The following is a 20,661-nucleotide window of genomic DNA, read 5'->3' as shown; positions in this document are numbered from 1 at the left end:
TCTCCACACACCTTCTTCCTATCTAGTATTCTTTACACTACTCACACCTACGAAATTAAAAATACATTTAAAGATATACGTAATAGGTATATTAACATTGTATAATTTAATTTAGAAAGATATAATTTGTAGTAAAATGTACTGAGAATGTCCAAATAAATAAATAAAAGCCAAGATACCTTGGGTTGCATAAGTTTTCAACAGATGGCAGTATAGCGGCAAGAATTTTTTTAACCTTTTTTGTTTTATCAAAGGAATGCACCACATAAAATTAAATAAAAAAAATATAATGATAAATATTAAAATAATTTACACGGATGCCAATAAAATAATTTAATTTAAATTGATGAAGAATGTTCATAAAGGATTAATTTTGTTTCAAACAGAAAAATACTAAAATAAAAATGGACAAATGTAGAGTTTGTACAACGAGTTATATTAAAAAAAGGATAAGTTGATGCCTCCTGTGAGGATTGAACTCACGACCCCTGGTTTACGAGACCAGTGCTCTACCACTGAGCTAAAGAGGCAGATGAGACGCGGCGCCTAAATGAATTACTTAAACTAAGGACCACCAATATCGTGTCCATTCGTCGCATTGAAGGCATCATCTACCAAAATTACCATAAACTAGTGATGAGGGTCGTCCAAGATATTTTTTTAATTATCTCGTAATAGGTAACCGGACAAACCGGATAAAAAAAGAACTTAGGCCAAACAGAACATGATAATAATAGGTTAGGTTTTGTTGTATGTTTATTTTCTTTACTTTTATTCAATGTTGTTTTATCACTGCTCTTTCGTGGAACCATAGAAATAAAACCTCTCATTGAGAAGCGATTTTCTGGGATTGGGTCTCCGAATCAATGTTGACGTTCTCAAAGATGAAAATTCTACGATTTTTGACGTTTCTCGTATTTGAAAATCGACTAGACTTGATTCCGTGATAACCGATTGTCCACCATGAAGTGTTGGAACAATTAAAATTGTTGAAATGATTACGACCATTTCGGAATGGATATTATTATCACGATTGTGCCCATCGCTACAGGGCGTCAAGGCGTTGATGATACCTCACCTAGCACATCCTCTTTGAAATTATTTTTCATTAAAACTGCGCTTCACGAAAACACAAATCCAAATGTAATTGATTAATTAATGTAATTGTGTTCACCTACCTAGGCGTATACAGGTTTTGACAAGGGGCGCCAAAATTTTACTTGCGCCAGGCGCCGTTTGTTTCAGGGCCAGCCATGCATCGCTACTACGAACAACAGACGCTTCCAACTGCTTTGGTAAGCATGTCGATCTTTACTGTCAGAGATGAAGATTAATTCGTAATTATAATTTGTTATTGAAAAATCCCTTCATAAAAGAAACAGTATTTAAAAAAAACGTCAACAAAAAAGAATGCCGAAACCAGGGATCGAACCAGGGACCTTTAGATCTTCAGTCTAACGCTCTCCCAACTGAGCTATTTCGGCTGATATCGAGGTCTACCTTATATTGTAACAAGAGCCAATTGGAAGTTCCAAACTTTTCCATTAATTTACGCTACGAGTTAATCAGTAAAAAAAATCCTGTCAAAATGTATGCATAATAAAGATGGCGGTATTAAACCAAAACAATGGGTTTAGAAAAGAGGAACCAAGTTTCAAGTTAAAGTCTTAATTGCGAGCTACAGATGGCGCTAACCGTAAACATATCTGCCTATAGGAAAAATTAAATGATATTTTATTATATTAAAAAAATAAAATAAGAATCACACACAATAAAATAAACATTTCTATTATTATCGGCAGTTATTTTGCCTTTAATAAAATAATGTAACAAGTAAATATTGTGTTATTAGTTAATTAGTCAATCTGGTATCGTTTTGTGGTTCGTATTATAATGGTTTGTATAATAATGCAGGAGAACTTATGACTCGTTATTGGATGGGAAAATAAATCAGAGACTTCCCCGGAGCATAATATATGGCAGGATCAAGTAAATCGAATGTGGCGTAAATCGGAATACCAGAAAAGAATGATCGAAGCACAGAGTAATGAAGACGTCAGGGGATTGAAGCTATTTGTTTTCGTAAAAAACCACTTCATAGGAATTGACATATCCAAGTTCATGTGTGATTAATTTACAATGAATATAATAAAATCAAAGCCTTATTGGTTTGGATGAGAAATTTAGCCATGTTCTACTTATATCATATTATATAGAAAAAAATAGCAAATTCAACTACCAACACAATAGAAAATTACTCGATATTAATCAATGTAGGACGTAGATGATCGGTTACATTTTTATATGAATACCGCACAAGAGTCCCAACTGAGGTTTGCAATCGCGTAATCTCGCAGTGTTTCAGCAATATTTGATCTCTCAGATTTGCGAGATTTTCAGTCCCACCAACCATGTCCATAAATAAGCCACTTACAACTATGTAATTATGGGAGCAGAGAGCGCGTTTTCCGCTGCAGTGATTGGTTTATTTATGCTGCAGAGTTTTGTGCACAAATTAATGTCCGTTCACGTGACAGGACTTTCAATAGTCAAAGTTTTTACGATCTTATTTTCATCAGTCTTCATAATACTTATTACGTCACGGTTTTAATGTATATTTTTATATTAGGTACTAGTACTACAGATGATTGATCTCAAAATTTGAGATCAATCAGACAAAAAATAAGAACGTAAAAACATCGACTAATGAAAGTCATAATGACCGGAGAGTCATGTCCAGTGACACCAAATACCCTACAATGACAGTTATGTTTATTTTTTACGATCTTTTTTTATCGAACTCTTCTATAAATACTTATTATGTTACCCTTTCGATATCTTTTTATAATATTACTAGTTTCAAATATGATTGATGGGTCAAGTCCTGTTGTGACTTGCAATGTTTCCTTTTCTATGTCTTTTTTATAATATTGCTAGTGGGGATCCACGCAATGTTTCGCTATTGCTAATGTCTTTCTCGGGAGCCTCCGACTTCTTTCACCATTCACTACTGTATACCACAATGTTACTGTTAAAAAACTACATTACATCGAATTTAATTCCACTCCGTATCTCATTTCGTTGCAGAGATATTGCTTTAAGTATTCCTCGGGCGTCCCCGACTTTAAGCATCTCTAAACACTCCTTGCACTAATAACAACAAACTTTGAAATTTTCAGCGAAATCGATCGGTTGCTTTCTAGTTTTGCGAGCACAAACATACACAGGCTGAATATTTATATATTAAGGTTAGAAACCAGTTAGAATTTAACTCCACCATTTGGAATGCATTTTATAATATAAGAAGTTGTCCTGCCACAGACCGCCTTCTATGTAGGAAAAATACAATTTGTAGTTATATGTAGTTTTGGAGGAGATATAAAAAAAAATGATTTTTTTTATCATCGACAACAGCACCACTTATTGGGTCCAAAATTAGTCTATATTTCAAACAGGAACCAACCATAGACATTCAAACAAATTCATTGAAATCAGTTGGGCGGTTTCGGAGAATAGCGTGTACGAACATATTGACATGTGATTTTTATATATTAAGATATTAGTATTAAAGATAATTGATACCAAATAATAAAATATTGTGTAAATAGGTACCATCAATAAAAATCCCGCAAACTCAGCGGGATTTCTAAATTCTTTCTCGCAATCCCGCTGATTTGAAAAAGGTGCAGGATTTGCAAACCCTTGTCCCGACTGTCCGATGATACAGATATGTACATTTAAAAAGCTTTAAATCTAGCAGAGTTGTTTGGCATTCCATCTTCTGTCTAACCCTGCCGGTAAACATAATAATTAGGTTATGGACTATACCTTCTCTAGAAAACTTCTTGGATCAATCAAAAAATCTCCCGAGAAAGAATAAATGCCACCGACAGGAATTGAACTTGCAGCCTTCTGATTGCCGGTCAGCTGCTCTAGCTGTTTTGCTTATAATAATTTTCATCAACTTGCTACTTTAACTTCACAGTTTTAATTTTCCTTCTCTGCCACAATTTTTTAACATTTCATTATAAAAATCTATAACGCTTTATCTAGAAATATTAATTTGTTTTAATATTATGCATACAAACTTAAAATCGTCATAACTTGTTCAATTGGGATTTTAGCCATTTGCATTCACATTATGGTTCTACGATATTTCATCAAAATGAAAATTCAACACACCCTTGAAAAGTGAACAAAAACTAGGTTTAATAGTTACCTATGTAACCTAGTTTTTGTTTCATCACTTTATATCACTTTTTGTGTTGAATTGTCATTGAGATACCCGGTCACCATTTGAACTACATCGGTAGAAGGTAGTAGGATAGTGGGCTGACATTTCATGCTCATATTGAGGCAGCATGTAGCACTTCACTGGGAATGCTGGGCTTTGTTCTACGCACTGCAAGGAATTTTAGAGATAACCGGGTGCTTATAGTTTTATTTAATTCCTTAGTAAGGAGTAGACTTGAAGGTGGGTCGGTGATTTGGAGTCCACACCAGGTAAAGTATTCTCTCATGTTGGAGAGAGTTCAGAAGACATTCTTGAGATTTCTCTACATGAGGGAGTATGGCTCTATTTTTATTTATTTATTGAATGATTTGTATAGCACCGCTTTTGTGAGATATCATATCACTGGGCGCTTTACAGTTAATGCAGGTATTGCAACAAAATATAAATAATTTTTACAAAACTAAATTGAAATTAAGTTAAATAAAATGTAGTACAGGAACAGGTGACACGAAGATGGAGAATCTGCAGCAAGAATCCTAGGTGGTGAGGAAACTGGACCAGCTGCTGCAGCGAGAGAGTCCACAAACAGTGCCAGCACGAGGTTCGTCATCCGTCCAGGTATGTGTCTGCTGCTAATAGAGCGCTGACACAATATCCTCTCATAGATCCCACTGACTTTCTTTTGGGTATGCTCGGAATGAACTATCTACAGGTCAGGAGAGATGTGCGCTTTGCTACACATTTCTTTAGACTGATTCGTGGATGGTTTGAAAACTCGGTCATCATGGAGAGCATTCATTTCTATGTTCCCGATGGTTATCTACGTCACCGACAACATAGACTATTTTATCTCCCGGCCTGCAGAACTAACTTGCCAATGGTCATGCCTGTGGGGAGAGCAATCTTGCTGTTGAAGAGAATCAATTCGGATATTGACATTTTTAGCATCAATGAAGCTTCCTTTAAAAGGCAAGCTCTATTATTACTGGTATAGTTGATATACACACTGTTAATATTAATCTAAGAATTCTTATTGAAAAAATATTTTAAAAACGCATTGAAATTAACAATTTTATAATGTTTTTGAAATGAATGAACAGAATTGAAATGAAAATAAAATCTATAACTTTGGCAGGGTTAAATGAAAATCAAAAATAAAAGAATAAACAAGATCACATAATCTTTTTAATTATTATTCAGACTTTAAGGCAAAATGCTGCCATTTTAGCGTAATTACTTTTAAAACAACATTTCCTATTACTATGTATGTTTTGATTCACTCTTATTTCCGTAGATGTTGTAACAAGTAAGCATTTAAGCAATAATTTTCAAATATATCGAACATAATAATTTGCCTAAGTATATTATAACACAGTACTGGTGGTACATACATATTGCAGTTCTATAAAAATGTTTATTAGTAATCAACAAAAAATAAATCCTTCAATTTTAAATGGTTTCCCAACCTATCAAAAACGTAGCATAAGATGATGTGAGATAAAATGTCTAGGTTATAATCTTCAGTTAGATGACTGCTGCAATCTTCAATAATCCTTGAGTTTTCCTATTCCTCGAGGCCTTGTTTGATTTTGAATCGTTTGTCGCAATATGTGCAGATTACCAGCACAGTCCAGTTCAAAAGGAAGTACAACTTATTCTTTACCACCAAGTAAATCAGCACACTTTCGGCTATATATCAGTTTAGCATCCATAAGACATTTATCTGTCAAGGCAGAAATCTGAGTTGTAACAGAGTGTATGAGGTCTGCTGACACCCCGGTCTTGGATTTGGCCTCTTTAATATGAGTAATGTTTATGTTCTTGATAATATCTCGGTGCTTGTAGAGCAACACTTTGGCATTCTTCGCTAAATGTTCCCTGTGTTCCTTGGTTACCTTTGGAACGGGCAGGATGACGGTTGTACCATCTTGCTGGGGATTCAAGTTCAACCCCGAACCCTGAATTGCCTTCAGAACATCGGGAATGGCTGCCGGAAAAGATGACATATTCAATACTATGTTTTTAGGGTTTTTTCGAATGATTTGTGCCAACTGCTGCAACTCGTACTCCTTCCCATCAAATTGAATATTCAATGATTCAATTTCACCAGTTGTTGACCGTATGGACAGATTTTTATCAAAGTCTTCCTGAAAGTGTTGCATTGCACTTACTAATTGCTCTTTAAGTTTATCATAGTCAATAACTGTATTCATTTGCGTTGAATTTGCTTGAACGTTACCTCCTGACTTCTTCCCTTTATCTTTTCCTTTGTCTTTACTTTTGGCATAACTTCTGGTGATGTGTGTGTTAGAACTACCCGGGCTGCACAAGTTAGACGGTGCAAAGCAGTTCGTAACACGGAGAGTCGTCCTTTGAAAGGCCGCACTGACATGAATACTTCTATAAATAAAAGCATTCATAGAAACCTGAGCAGAAATACCCAAAAGAAGTCTTGGAATATTCATATTGGTAATCTGATTATATCTTATTATTTAGTTCAACACTACTCGTACCTATCCGATATTTTTATATAATAAATAATAACCTATAAACCACCAATCTTGTTGTCAAAATGACAGCAATTTTCATGCAAAATCTATGACATATTTTTGAGTTCGAGGGATACCATAACGTAAAAATTGTTGATTTGAAGTGATTATCTGCGTACAGATTGCGTATTCAAACCGAGCTACCTACCGTCAAAATCGAGATACGTATCATTTTCGAATACGCGATCATTTAAATAAGTACGTTCATGGTTTTTGAAAGAGAGAGTACGAAAATATTGTGCAATATAGTTGTGAATCATGATAACTTGGAGCAGTTGGATGAATTTGAGTATTTGGGAAGAATGTTAACGAAAGATGGGAAAGCTGATGGAAATATTGAAGGAAGGATAACTGCAGGTAACTCCATTAAAGGAAAATTGAACGCAGTTGGCCCTACCAAAGAAGTGGTTAAAGAAGCGAAGCTAGCAATCCACAATGGAGTGCTGGTACCTACCCTGATGTATGACAGTGAGGCAAGAAACTGGCAGAGGAAGGATCAAAGTAGACTGAATCTTTTAAGAAATGTGGAGAGTAATATTAAAAAAGATACGCTATGATTTGGGAATGAAGGGCGAATGAACGAAGAAAAGATTGTAAAGAGAATATTATGACGCAAATGTGAGTGGTAGAAGAATTCCCGGGACGCCCGAAGAAGACATGGCATGATGAAGTGAATCAAATACTTGAGTCGGGCCATGTCAAGAGTCAGAATAATAAAAAAGTATGTATGAGACAATGTATGAATGTGAATAAGGTAAGGAGTGCGTGCCAAGATAGAGTTGTTTGGTAATCCGTCCTCTCTGACTTGAACTGTGCGGAAACGGCCTGATGGTTAGTTAGTTGTATAACCTCTCGATCATATCAACAATCGAAACGATCCGAAACGAAAACGTTTAAGTGGCAAAAAAAATGTTCCGAAGAACATGAACCAATTATTAGATTCAATAGAATATTTAATACATTGAACTCAAACAAAAAATATAAAAATAAAATATAAACTACAATAAACACTTTCCTTTTTTTGATGTAGGTTTAAAAATATTTAAATTTATTATCAGCCGCCCTCCGAAATAAAAAAATAAATGGTTTATTTCACATTTACTCATAGCTTGAGGTGGCCCAGTAGATGATTCTGTTAAAGTTTCGGACAGATATTTCGACTTCGATTAAGCGATCCCATCGCTTTGTCTCGTGAACCTTGCCCTTTTAGGTATGAATCTTAAAGCCCTGGACAAAACCTTAGTGCGATTTTAATATGAATGGTATATTGTTAAATCTAGGGTGAGGGGAAATCGCCTGGCAGCCATCTAGTATGACAAACTTTTGAAATGAATTGTATGCAAAGTAGTATAAAGTGAACTGTTTTTTGTGTACATTGTTAATGCAATGATGGTATCTTAGGTTTTTTTTTGGGTATTTAATAAGACAGGGAATGGGTAATAAGAAGTCATTTTTCACAATCTTCCCCCTCACCCCTCGGGTTAATTTAATGTACTGTCACACTACGCTATACGCATCCAACGTTTTTTGAGCGTGGCCTATAATCACTGTGTCGTTAGCCAAACAATTCCATAAGTCTTGTCACACCAGACAGTTGACTCGGGCGTGTAGCGCAGTCCGACACCGGCTTTAGGTTGATGCTTTGTCTGAAGTCGAATCTGTGAAACCTTTAAAGTTATAATTTATCTCTTATTTACAATATCTATGCTTGTCTTTGAAAAATGTCACTTTTGGTCCGGTTCGGGAGGCTAATTTTAAAATCAAATCATGTATTTCACGTAGATAGCTCCTTTGCTTTCAAAAAATACGATGGACTTCTATCAAATACATCTCTTTCAAACAATTTAAAATTTTCTGGTGTGTTATACAGGTGTTATTCGCTTTTAGGTTATGAAGGTACCAAACTGATTATGTTTTATGAAATTGGAAATTTGTTCTAGGTTTTCACTCGAGTTATAGACCCTTCGATGGATCCGTGAATGATAGAAGATGCCAGGCTCGGCGGAGTATTTTAGTGCAAGTCAATTCCGATTTATCGTTCCCTGAACTTCATTCGTACTGTTCTCAATTTGGAACCATTCTCGGAGTACACCATTATGCGTTACGAGGCGGGCAACAGGTAACATATTTATTAGCTAATAATTCACTAAACCGAACTAAGTGCGCCGAACCCCGAACCCTAAAACAACCAGTTAGCTTTGAAATTTAAAGGATTCACTGAAGAAGCAAAACCACTGTTCTAATATTTTTTGATACATTGTGACATGAATTAAAATGTTTTCGCATTTTCCATCCCATCACATCCCTGAACCCTTTGAAGATAACTACACACCCCCACTGCAAGTCCCGATTATACCTTTTCATTAAAATATTTTCTTTCTTGCAGCGTGTTAGTGTCAGTATAAATTAGATAGCACAATTGGTTAATGTGTTTGTGAAGGTTCTGAATCTCGATCACAACCCCATCTTTTTCTGTCTTCCTTTATTCCATTTTCTTTGAATATTATTCATGTTTAATAAATTTCACGCAATATGAATTAGAAAATCATTTTTATTTTCATTTCAGAGAAAAAATTATGCTGTGATCAAGACTTGAATTAACAGTGTCTTCATTCGTTGATTTTTTACAAAACGGCACTATACTGATCTGCCAAATATTATTATCAATTTTGTCGCATCCTAATCTCTCTTCTTTACTGTTTGTTTTTATAATTGGAATATTGTGAATAATATTTTATTATAATATTATGAATAAAATTGGAATGTTTAAACAAAATGGTAATGGTATATTTAACCTGTATTATGCGGCTGTCGCATACGTAATCCGTCTCTGGCCATACGGGGGTACGCGGATGTTGCAAATACAGGGTTTTCCAATAAGAGCTGTTATTTTGATATTCAATTGTAAAAGATCAATGGCTTCGTTGCTTGTGTGGCACGTAGCGCCGTCTTGTTGAAAGTAAACATTGTCCAGATCAATACCATCCAATTCCGACCATAAAAAATCATTAATCATCTCTCAATAGCGCAATCCATTCACCGTAACTGTTGCTCCAGCCTCATTTTCGAAAAATAAGGTCCAATGACTCCGCCAGACCATAAACCGCACCAAACAGTCACACGTTGAGGATAGAGAGGCTTTTCAACAATAACTCTTGGGTTATCCGATCCCCAGATGCGACAATTTTGCTTTGTTGACAAGCCACCAAGGTGGAAATGGGCCTCATCACTCAAGATGATTTGCATTTGATTCACTCAAGTGAATTTTAATAATTTTAATGAGTTGTTGAAGCGTGTATCGTTCCATTTTTATTAACTTTTTGCACTCCTAATTTTTTTTTAATTACCTACTACCAACATCTTAATTAATTTACAAAAAAGGGATAAAAAGTGGCCTCAATAAAAAGTTAAACAAAAATTTTTAAAATATGTAATTTTTATTACTCTTTCTTTACATAGAGTACAAAAAACATAGAAATATATAAAATTAACAACTTAATATGCCCTTATTCACTTAAACTTTTTCAGTGCTTTCTCAGCCACGAAATATTTGCTACTAAAAACAGTAAAAACAAATGTAAATACACAAACAGAACAAAATATTATGTGATAACAAGTGAATAGGTATAAGAATCCTTTGTTATGGGTTGGGAGAAATCCCTCAGCGCTTCCTATTGTTACGCAGGTAGACAGGCAAGTACCTACCTACTTACATGCGTCGCAACCAAATAACTGCGCAGTGCATTTACAAGGTTAAAAATAATATGATTTTAAAAATTATCTAAAAGGCGAAACTTGACGAGATATATGTATTTTGCGTATTCGGAATATTCAGAATGAGATATAAAGTGTTTGAAAGAAAAAAAAATACATTTGATAATTTAAATTATTTTTCGAAATTGCGTTACTATAATGTCGAGTATGACTCGACATAGGAGTTGGTGTAAGAAATATAATGTCGAGCCACACTCGACAAAGGAGTGGTAAGGGTTAATGGCGTAGTTTCTACTTGTCAAATGTCAAAAAATTACAGCTTCAAAAGTAACATCTACCGAAATAGTGGGCTATTCAAAATAACACCTCTTATTGGAAAACCCTGTATTATGTTATCCAAAACAATTGTGTTAAAACGACCCGCGTGATGGCATAGATTGCATTGAAAAGGCAAAGTTGTAAAAGTTAATAAAATAATGAATATCATAGACATATGAATATTAGGTAGACCTGCCCTAAGTGATTAAAAGCGTATTATCCCCACTCCCTATACCGGTTCCATTGAGCCGGCTGGGCTCGCGTACGGCCTCAAGTGATATTTGAAAACGTGACGTCATCATTCTTGTGCGAACTATGGTCGAGGCATCATCGGTTCATTTTACGAAATAACACGGCAAAATGTTTACTTGTACTATGAAAACTGGTAAAAATAGATGCGAAAAAAGAGAATAAACCCAATTGTCGTATTACATTCCATATATAAGCATTATTTTATTTTATTTTAAGCATATTCACATCGTATAATATGAATCAGTTGTTACTATCACATCGAGAAACGTCTGGACGCGAAACACAAAGGTGGTTGGTTGCTGGGAAGTAAATTATGAACATTTATAAAAGTGTCTTAACTAAATACTCTGAAACTAACTACGACTCTGAATATAGAAGCTGCCTTACTTTGCCGAATTTGGACTTCGCAAATTTGTTCATAACGTGGCGAGTAATTTGCGCTCCCATGTAAAAATGTATATTCATTCAAAGCAGATTTTACTTTTAAGAAGTAAATGGTGATATTATAATGCGAGATGCCTATTTACTGTCAGATTGATTTATTGACGAATCACAGTCATCTTCACTCCCTTCGTTCTTCAATAGTTGATTTTACCCCTCGCCTTTATCTTCTCGTCTATTAATTCCTATGTCTGTGATGAATATAAAGATCTTGAGGTGATTTTGCACAAAAGCGGTGCTATACAAATCATCCAAATATTATTAAACATAAACATTTTCTAAATATGAACGTATTCCTCTTTTCAAAGAGTTAATTTTTTTTTACAGCACTTCATGTTGGTTGAATTTGAAACGGAAAAAGAAGCATCCAGCTTAATTTGTTCGGGTTGTTTTTCCGACGGGCTGGATGTGATTCCGGTGAAGTCCTCATTCCTCTGGTTCCGTTCTGCCAAGGACAAGAACTCCAAGCGAAAACTGTCGGACCTAATGAATCTGGCGGTCCCGCCCGCCGATGTGAAACTGGCAACGAAGAACGGCTGCCGAATACCCTCCGAGGCTGAGGTGTCAGAGAGTCTGATGAAGTCTGACAGCCTCAGGAATCAGATTACCAATCTGTACGAGATGACCCGGTTAGACGATCTAGGCATCAGACTGAGATACATGGTGGCTAGACAGGTGAGAATAAGATCTAGGCATCAGACTGAGATACATGGTGGCTAGACAGGTGAGAATAAGATCTAGGCATCAGACTGAGATACATGGTGGCTAGACAGGTGAGAATAAGATCTAGGCATCAGACTGAGATACATGGTGGCTAGACAGGTGAGAATAAGATCTAGGCATCAGACTGAGATACATGGTGGCTAGACAGGTGAGAATAAGATCTAGGCATCAGACTGAGATACATGGTGGCTAGACAGGTGAGAATAAGATCTAGGCATCAGACTGAGATACACGGTGGCTAGACAGGTGAGAATAAGATCTAGGCATCAGACTGAGATACATGGTGGCTAGACAGGTGAGAATAAGATCTAGGCATCAGACTGAGATACATGGTGGCTAGACAGGTGAGAATAAGATCTAGGCATCAGACTGAGATACACGGTGGCTAGACAGGTGAGAATAAGATCTAGGCATCAGACTGAGATACATGGTGGCTAGACAGGTGAGAATAAGATCTAGGCATCAGACTGAGATACATGGTGGCTAGACAGGTGAGAATAAGATCTAGGCATCAGACTGAGATACATGGTGGCTAGACAGGTGAGAATAAGATCTAGGCATCAGACTGAGATACATGGTGGCTAGACAGGTGAGAATAAGATCTAGGCATCAGACTGAGATACATGGTGGCTAGACAGGTGAGAATAAGATATAGGCATCAGACTGAGATACATGGTGGCTAGACAGGTGAGAATAAGATCTAGGCATCAGACTGAGATACATGGTGGCTAGACAGGTGAGAATAAGATCTGGGCATCAGACTGAGATACATGGTGGCTAGACAGGTGAGAATAAGATCTAGGCATCAGACTGAGATACATGGTGGCTAGACAGGTGAGAATAAGATCTAGGCATCAGACTGAGATACATGGTGGCTAGACAGGTGAGAATAAGATCTAGGCATCAGACTGAGATACATGGTGGCTAGACAGGTGAGAATAAGATCTAGGCATCAGACTGAGATACATGGTGGCTAGACAGGTGAGAATAAGATCTAGGCATCAGACTGAGATACATGGTGGCTAGACAGGTGAGAATAAAATCTTGTATACACAGTTTCCAGAAACTCGTAATACAAGCGAGAAAATTGGGAATCTACATCACATAGAGAACTAAATTTTTTTCGATCTGAGCATTTAGAAATGCTTCAAAAAACTTTTGGAGCCCGGACTAGCTTTGACACATTTTAAAAGACATTAAACATCTGATATCAACCCACTAGCGACCAATTTTTTTCAAACTTGACCAAAAAAATTCCAACTTTTGCACTTTTCCTCGAAAACGAAAGCTCAAATTAATAAAGTTATACCACAAAATTGACTCCAAATGTGATGCAGACTCACCAATTACCGCTCGTAGTATGAGTTTCCAGACATTGTAGTGTAGTAAAGTTTGTTATACATACTTTAGGGATTTATGGTGCCTTAGGAATGTTACCGAATTAAAGTATAGTGCGTCCTGTAAGCTTTGGATCAAACGAAGGGGGGAGAAAGGGGAGGTCATGTGCAATCGAAATTGCCCCGTATGTAGAAGTCCTATTCGTAACCCTTTCAATGTTATATCATAATACCCAATATGCATTCAAATTTTTTTTAAATGTAAACATTTTCTTTGCAATTTTTTCTTTCTAATTATGTTGTTAGATGGTTTATCTATCTAATAAAAGTATTTTTATGTACTCCATATTCATATTAGGAAAGTAAATACAGTTTTTGTAATACTATTTATTTAAAAAAAAAATTAGCATTCAAATGAAGACAAAACACATGTACCATAGAAAGTTGAACAGTCTTCATTCTAGAACGATTTACAAATTTGCCTATCACTTCTAAAGTTGAGCCCTAGAATTAAATGTTTATAAAAACTAAGACATAATGTTCCCTCAAAAGTTTGTGAAATCTTTTCAGATAGAATGTTCCCTTAAAGCTTTTTATTATCATTTCAGATAAATGTTCCCTCAAATCTTTTTATTTTCATTTCAGATAGAATGTTCCCTCAAAGTGTTTTATTATCATTTCAGATAAAATGTTCCCTCAAAGTGTTTTATTATCATTTCAGATAGAATGTTCCCTCAAAGTGTTTTATTATCATTTCAGATAGAATGTTCCCTCAAAGTGTTTTATTATCATTTCAGATAGAATGCTCCCTCCAAGGCCTGTACCCTGATGTGGCTGTGCGACCATTTGGCTCAACTGTAAATGGATTTGGAAAGAAGGGATGTGATTTGGATTTGCTCTTAAGATTTTCAAATGACGAAGTGGTAATTAACAACTGATTAATCTTAGTGTCTTCGTGGTGAACTAGTTTTCTACCAAAGTCTAAGGAAGAATGTTATTTGAATGCTTTTGTTCACCTTAGTATCTACAACCTAGTTACGTAAATACCGTTATGAGTAAAACGAAATATTGTTTTATGCATAACTTCAAGAAATATCCTTTTGTAGCTTTAAAGTAAGTAAACCGGTTATATTTATACTTAAATCATTCTACTTTTAAAAACAAAAAACGTCTATTTGAATTTCTCTTTTGTTTTCGGTAATGAATGAATGAAAATCTTGGAAGCGGAAATTAACATCTTGGAAGCGGAAACTAACCCATTTCTCGACATCCGATCGATCTGAAACTCGGCAGATAGACTATTGTCGATGACAATGCATTCTAACAACTTTTGGTGGCAATCGTGTACACGTATTTCTCTGAAATCGATTAGGGAGTTTGGATGTGCATTGAACTCGGATCTAACGTCAAAAAACATAATGTTGGCATCCATTTTGAATTTCTCGAGTTTTCTACTGATTTGGTTCGAAATCGGGATTAAGGAGTTTGGATGTGCACTGAACTCGGATCTTATGTCATAACTTCAGCATCCAGCTTGAATTTCTTGAGTTTTCTGCAGATTTGGTGCAAAATCTGGATTACGGAGTTTGGAGATGGACTTATGCGAGACTAGTGTGAAGGTGCTTTCAACGATTCTAGCGATTCCTTTCAAACTGTCGCTAAGATTGGGAACAATGTCTATCAGAGCCATTGATAAATGCACTGAATTTCGTTGATGGCTAATTCCGGGTAGTAGTATTATAAATAAATTATTAAAAAAAATATATATATATATATATTTTATTTTTTTACGAAAAACTGTCTTTTAACTTTTGAAGGTTATTCCCATTAATGTAATATATCATTGAAGCAGAAGATAACAGTAATAATTAAAAAAAATATATTATAATGAACAATGTAATTTTTTTTTGTGCATAGGATGAAGATACATTTTTTCGCTGGAATATTTGACGGAGGAGCAAGTTCCGGCCAAAAAAGCTATCAGAGGTCGCCGAATAGTAGATTTAAGCTTTTTTATGCAGCAATTACAAAGTATAAGTGACCATGCTCCACAGTTCGCCTTGAAATTATTTCCGAACGTCGGAAAGGACTGGACTCAAAACTAATAGTTAAATGCAGAATGTGTGAGCGTAAGTTTACAGTGAGATTGATCGAAGAAAAAAAGGATAGAATGGATGTAAATAGTGAATTAGTTTCCGCTGTTATATCATGTGGGTCGGGCTATACACATTTGGAAACCATTACAGCCGCCATTGATTTACCCGGAATTTACAAATCACTATATTTATCTATTCAAGACAAAGTTTTCGATTGGTGGGAAACAGCAGCAGCGCACTCCATGACCAAAGCGGCCAAGGAAGAGGCAGATTATGCAATCTCCGTCGGAAATGTTGACAAAAACGGAGCCCCGCTGGTGGCTGTTGCCCTCGACGGTTGCTGGTCAAAACGATCCTACGGAAAAAACTATTCTGCACTGTCAGGAGCAGCCGCAATAGTGGGCTTAAAATTTGGTAAAGTCGTTTTCTTAGGTGTCAAGAATAAAATTTGCATAATCTGTTCACGATCTGCTAATAAGAAGGAACAGCCTCGGGAGCACGTGTGCTTCAAGAACTATTCAGGATCGTCTACCGTGATGGAATCGACCATTATTGTTGAGGGTTTCAAAAATTCCGTAGCCGACTATAATCAGTTTGTAGCTGACGGCGATTCCAGTACATATAAACGCATTTTAGATTCGCGTCCGTATGGTGACCTAATTGTTGAAAAAATCGAATGTTAAAATCATCTTTTACGTAATTTTTGTAACGCTTTTGTAAAATTGTCAAATGACACAAGATACCCGAGCAACGTACGGAGATACGTAAAAGAGAGATATTTACGTTTGCGAAAGGGTGTAGCTTGCGCGATAAAATATTGGGTTGCACAAAACTTAACATCCGAAGAAAAAATTTCCAATCTGAAAAAAACAGTTATTGTCATTACACAAACCATACAATCAAATTTATGAACCAAAAATCTTTTCCAAGTCAAAACACGATTAGATTCTATGTCACTTTGAGTAAAATACTGAGACGTCAAAAAAGGTCCAGGGCGTAAAAGATGTGTCTGTATATCCATTATTTTGCTAATATGATTTTTATTCTGTCAAGTTGTATCCATTATTTAGTAAATAAATTTTATAAAGCACGTGTATTTTTATTTCGTATTTTATCAAAATGCTGACTGATTTATCAAAACTGTGTCAATCATCCCCCTATCTACTCAAAAGACGCAGGTGTTGGTTTTGAAAGCACAGCTGTTCAATTCGTTTACAAGTAGCAATAATACCTAACTGTACTGAAGTCGAGATTTTATACCGTCCCCTTAAATTTTATTTTTACATTTCTGATAGTGCAAGATTATTCATCAGTTAATCTGTGGCAGATAATAATTATTGTGCTTTTTGCATAAGAACGGCAAACTCATTTATCATTGATAATTTTTTGCATCCTGTTTAACTATATGTAAGACATGTGATTACCCCACCATAAGATTATTTATAGAATTTAAAGTCCCTTCTCTGCTAATCATTTAAAAAAAAAAACATAACTTTTACAATTTCATAAAGATTCTTTCAACAACGAAAACCAAATACTTTTTTCAAACAGCAACATACCAAATGTGCAAGGTTCTATAACCTCCCCGTGCTGCAAAACCACCACAGCCCAAACATTTTATGAATATAGTGGAGTGAAATGGTTTAACGAATTACCTCTAGATGTAAGATTACAAAAAAATTTGTTGAAATTCAAATTCACAATAAATAAAATAATATTAGATATCGTTTTTTCTGCTTTCTTCTTTATTCTCTCCTCCTTTTTTCTATTATATTTTTACAACAATTGTCTGTAAACTGTATTTTATTTTTCTTTGTTTAAAATATGTTAAAATAGTAATTAATTAAGTTTCCCCACCTTTTTAACATGAGCGTTTGCTTAAAGAAAAGGTGTGTTACTTTACTCTTTCTGATGTGTATTTTAAAAAAACAACTTTGTAATATGTATACATTATAACTGTACCTATTAAACCAATAAACCAAAAAAAATAAAATGTATAACAATATAATTTAAATAATGCCCACAAGTACCTATACATAATTTTTGATTACAATTTTTTATTTATTCTTAAATCATTATTCACGTAAGGAAAGACACCAATAGTAACACCATAACCTATTTTCCATCTTTTCAGAAAGAGGATGGCCGCCTGGTGTTCCACACGAAGAAGTCCACTGCGACAGGGCGCATGCAGCAGCAGCGCTATATGGAGGTCATTGGCGACATCATCCAGCTGTTTGTGCCGGGCTGCAGTCATGTGCGACGCATTCTGCAGGCCAGAATCCCCATCATCAAGTACAACCAGGAGTACGCCGGCGTGGAATGTGACCTGTCCATGGCTAGTATGTTAGTAACACTTTTCTGAACACTGTATCTCTAAACGTTGTCGATGGCAAGTATATTAGTAATAGTAACAGTCACGTGCACCGCGTCCTGCAGGTCTGGATGCCCATCATCAAGTTCAACCAGGAGTATGCAGGCGTGGAGTGTGACCTGTCTATCGCTAGTATCCGTACACGGTATCTAAAATAAGGTTCATTCAGTTTAATTTCAAAGTCTGCAGTTCTCTTCTAATCGTCAGCCCATTTGATCTGTGGGCGGCTCATACCATCTAAAAACATATAGAGTTTTAAGTTTTTTAAAACAGCCAAACTCGTATTCCAGGTCCGGCGTTTACATGACAGAATTGCTCTATACGTTTGGCTGCCTGGACGAGCGCGTTCGGCCGCTGGTGTTCACCGTGAGGAGGTGGGCGGAAAGCCGGGCCATCACCAACCCGTCGCCAGGCCGCTGGATCACCAACTTCCCCCTGACGCTAATGGTGCTCTTCTTCCTGCAGAACACCAATGACGGGTCCATCTTGCCCAGCTATAACTACCTCAAGAAGGCTGCAGGTACTTCTAATAATACTTGAACAACCTGAAAGAATGTTGCCTGTCATATTTGTGATGATGCTTAACATTATGGAAGCTCTACATAATAGTCTTTTGTGTCTATGATGAACATAGTGTGTTTGAAGAATGTCTAAAGTCATGGTGTTTTGAAGAGAAAATACAAAAACAGTGTGCAATATGCCTAGTATAGTTGTGAATATTCATTCATTCAAATGGAGGAAGTGGATGAGATATTTGGATAGTACATTTACAAGAGATGGAAAGGGCGTTGAGGATTTTGAGGTAAACAAAAAAATATAAAACTCCAAAAAGAGTTACAGGTCAAAAACAGTAGTAAAATTGATCCCTGCTTGTTTCCCCTCGAGAAACAATGAAATAAGAGAGCACATTACTAATGTATTTCACAATGTCTTGCTTGTTTCAGGTAAAGGAGACATCCGCATAACAGACGACCTAGTGAACTGCACATTTCTAACTGACATCAGCAAGATCAATCACAATGGCTCTTCAAATAGAAACACCCTAGACCAGTTACTACTTCAATTCTTTGAATTCTATTCTTCATTTGACTTTTCTTCCTACGCCCTGTCAATCAACGAAGGCCGCTCCATAACCAAACCCGATCACTCAGCGCTTTACATCGTCAATCCTTTAGAAGTATCGCTCAACGTTAGCAAAAATGTCAGTTATGAGGAATGTGAAAGGTTAAGGATTGAAGTTAGAAACGCGGCCTGGCAACTAGAATCAGGTGAAACCAAATTAAAGAATAAACCGTGGGGTCTGGAGTCAGTATTCAATAGCGTAAATAAAAAAGATAAAAAATACTTAAATATTTCTAAAACGCAAAGCACGGCGCCAAGACTTGTAAGAGTCGAAGACCTGTTTGCTGATAATGAGAAAATACAGGAAAATACAGAAATAGACAATGTTGTGATTACCAATGGAGGAATCGATGAATTAAAAAGTGAGATTATTCAGATGGCTCAAAAAAATCAACAGAATGAAAAATTTCAGTTTCACAATGCCGAAATTAGAAAAGAAGTTGAAGTGATTAAAAGGAACGGCGAAAGTAACTTGAAGAGACAGCAAAGGTTAATTCACAATCTCACAGAGAAAGAAGAGACTCATAAAACTGTCAGAAGAAAGACAAGAAGAAGATGAAAGAAAGCAAGAAGCCGACAGCATTATTAGTATGAGGTATTAATAAAATAAGGACCTTCTTCCACAGGAATATGCAAACATCGTGCGATACTCATGTTGTGTACTCACCTCGCTAAAAATCATTGTTGAATTCTTGAATTGTCAAAACTAGAATATTTTCATAACCTCATTCACAATCAAACAGTTGATGTAACTGTCATTGTTTCTCGACTGTTTTGTTCCTAACATTGATCTAAAGCACACACGCATTGTTACAATATGACATCATGACTTACGACAAAATATCTTACACAACCTCGCCTGGCTGGTCCCCCGACCAGACTGGCATCGCTGACGTGTTTACGAAACGTCGGCAACATGTGCCTTTGTTTGGACCTCTGTGCAGATGTATGGCAGTAGTTACCAAGATACTTGACTCATCGAGTATCCCTATGGAAGAAGGGCCTAAATATGATTGTGTTATTGTTTACATTTCATAATAAAAAAAAAATTTGTAAAGTGTATTACGAATTATTTTTCTGTTACACTAGTGACCTTATTTTCCTGGCAGATATTGTGCATTACGTTTTGGTGGTTCCGATATAAAGATGAAAATAATAATAATGATCTGATTAGCTGCATGCTACGCACACAACTGCAGTATAATTGGCTGAGAGTAGCAAAGTCCTGTTTTCACTCAACCATTTAGCACTTCCTCTGTCTGTAATTTTCGCTCCGCTTTAAGATGGTGGCCTTGTTAGATACTACCTTTTTATCCTGCCAGAGTTTGCATGATTGTGAATTCGGAATAATCAATATTATGGTACTACCGGCCTGAAGAAAGTTTGGAAAAAGGATCAACATTCCTTTGGACAAATTGTTAAATTCTTTACTTATATCTATACTAGTGGGCACGGGCAGACGTTGTCCTGCCACAGACCGCCTTCTATGTAGGGAAGTTAA

At 36.0% G+C, this 20,661-nt stretch overlaps 2 protein-coding genes and 2 non-coding genes across 5 annotated transcripts; 1 reads left to right on the top strand and 3 right to left on the bottom strand.

Annotated features, from left to right (window-relative positions):
* Positions 1-458: 458 nt before the first annotated feature.
* On the bottom strand, positions 459-530 carry TRNAT-CGU (transfer RNA threonine (anticodon CGU)). The gene has a single exon. It is a non-coding gene; the product is annotated as a tRNA-Thr (tRNA).
* An 881-nt stretch (positions 531-1,411) lies between these two features.
* Positions 1,412-1,484, bottom strand: TRNAF-GAA (transfer RNA phenylalanine (anticodon GAA)). Its single transcript has one exon. It is a non-coding gene; the product is annotated as a tRNA-Phe (tRNA).
* Positions 1,485-5,391: 3,907 nt separating this feature from the next.
* Positions 5,392-6,801, bottom strand: mRRF1 (mitochondrial ribosome recycling factor 1). Its single transcript, XM_089642300.1, has one exon. It carries the CDS (start codon positions 6,697-6,699, stop codon positions 5,887-5,889), a length of 813 nt encoding a protein of 270 aa, XP_089498426.1. The 5' UTR covers positions 6,700-6,801; the 3' UTR covers positions 5,392-5,886.
* Positions 6,802-8,494: 1,693 nt separating this feature from the next.
* MTPAP (mitochondrial poly(A) polymerase) lies at positions 8,495-20,188 on the top strand. Of its 2 annotated transcripts, XM_089642298.1 has the most exons (7): positions 8,495-8,640; positions 8,724-8,902; positions 11,836-12,183; positions 14,366-14,491; positions 17,799-18,010; positions 18,329-18,558; positions 18,983-20,188. In XM_089642298.1, exons 1-7 carry the CDS (start codon positions 8,505-8,507, stop codon positions 19,717-19,719), a joined length of 1,968 nt encoding a protein of 655 aa, XP_089498424.1. In that variant the 5' UTR covers positions 8,495-8,504; the 3' UTR covers positions 19,720-20,188. The 2 variants fall into 2 exon arrangements, with proteins under 2 accessions (XP_089498424.1, XP_089498425.1); XM_089642299.1 differs by lacking the exons at positions 8,495-8,640; positions 8,724-8,902; positions 11,836-12,183 and adding an exon at positions 13,229-13,261.
* The last annotated feature ends 473 nt before the right edge of the window (positions 20,189-20,661 follow it).

This window comes from Hesperophylax consimilis, chromosome 18, assembly GCF_061612785.1.
Source record: "Hesperophylax consimilis isolate HC1 chromosome 18, BYU_Hcon_1.0, whole genome shotgun sequence".
Lineage (NCBI taxonomy): Eukaryota > Metazoa > Arthropoda > Insecta > Trichoptera > Limnephilidae > Hesperophylax > Hesperophylax consimilis.
This window is presented reverse-complemented; position numbering and strand designations above follow the sequence as displayed.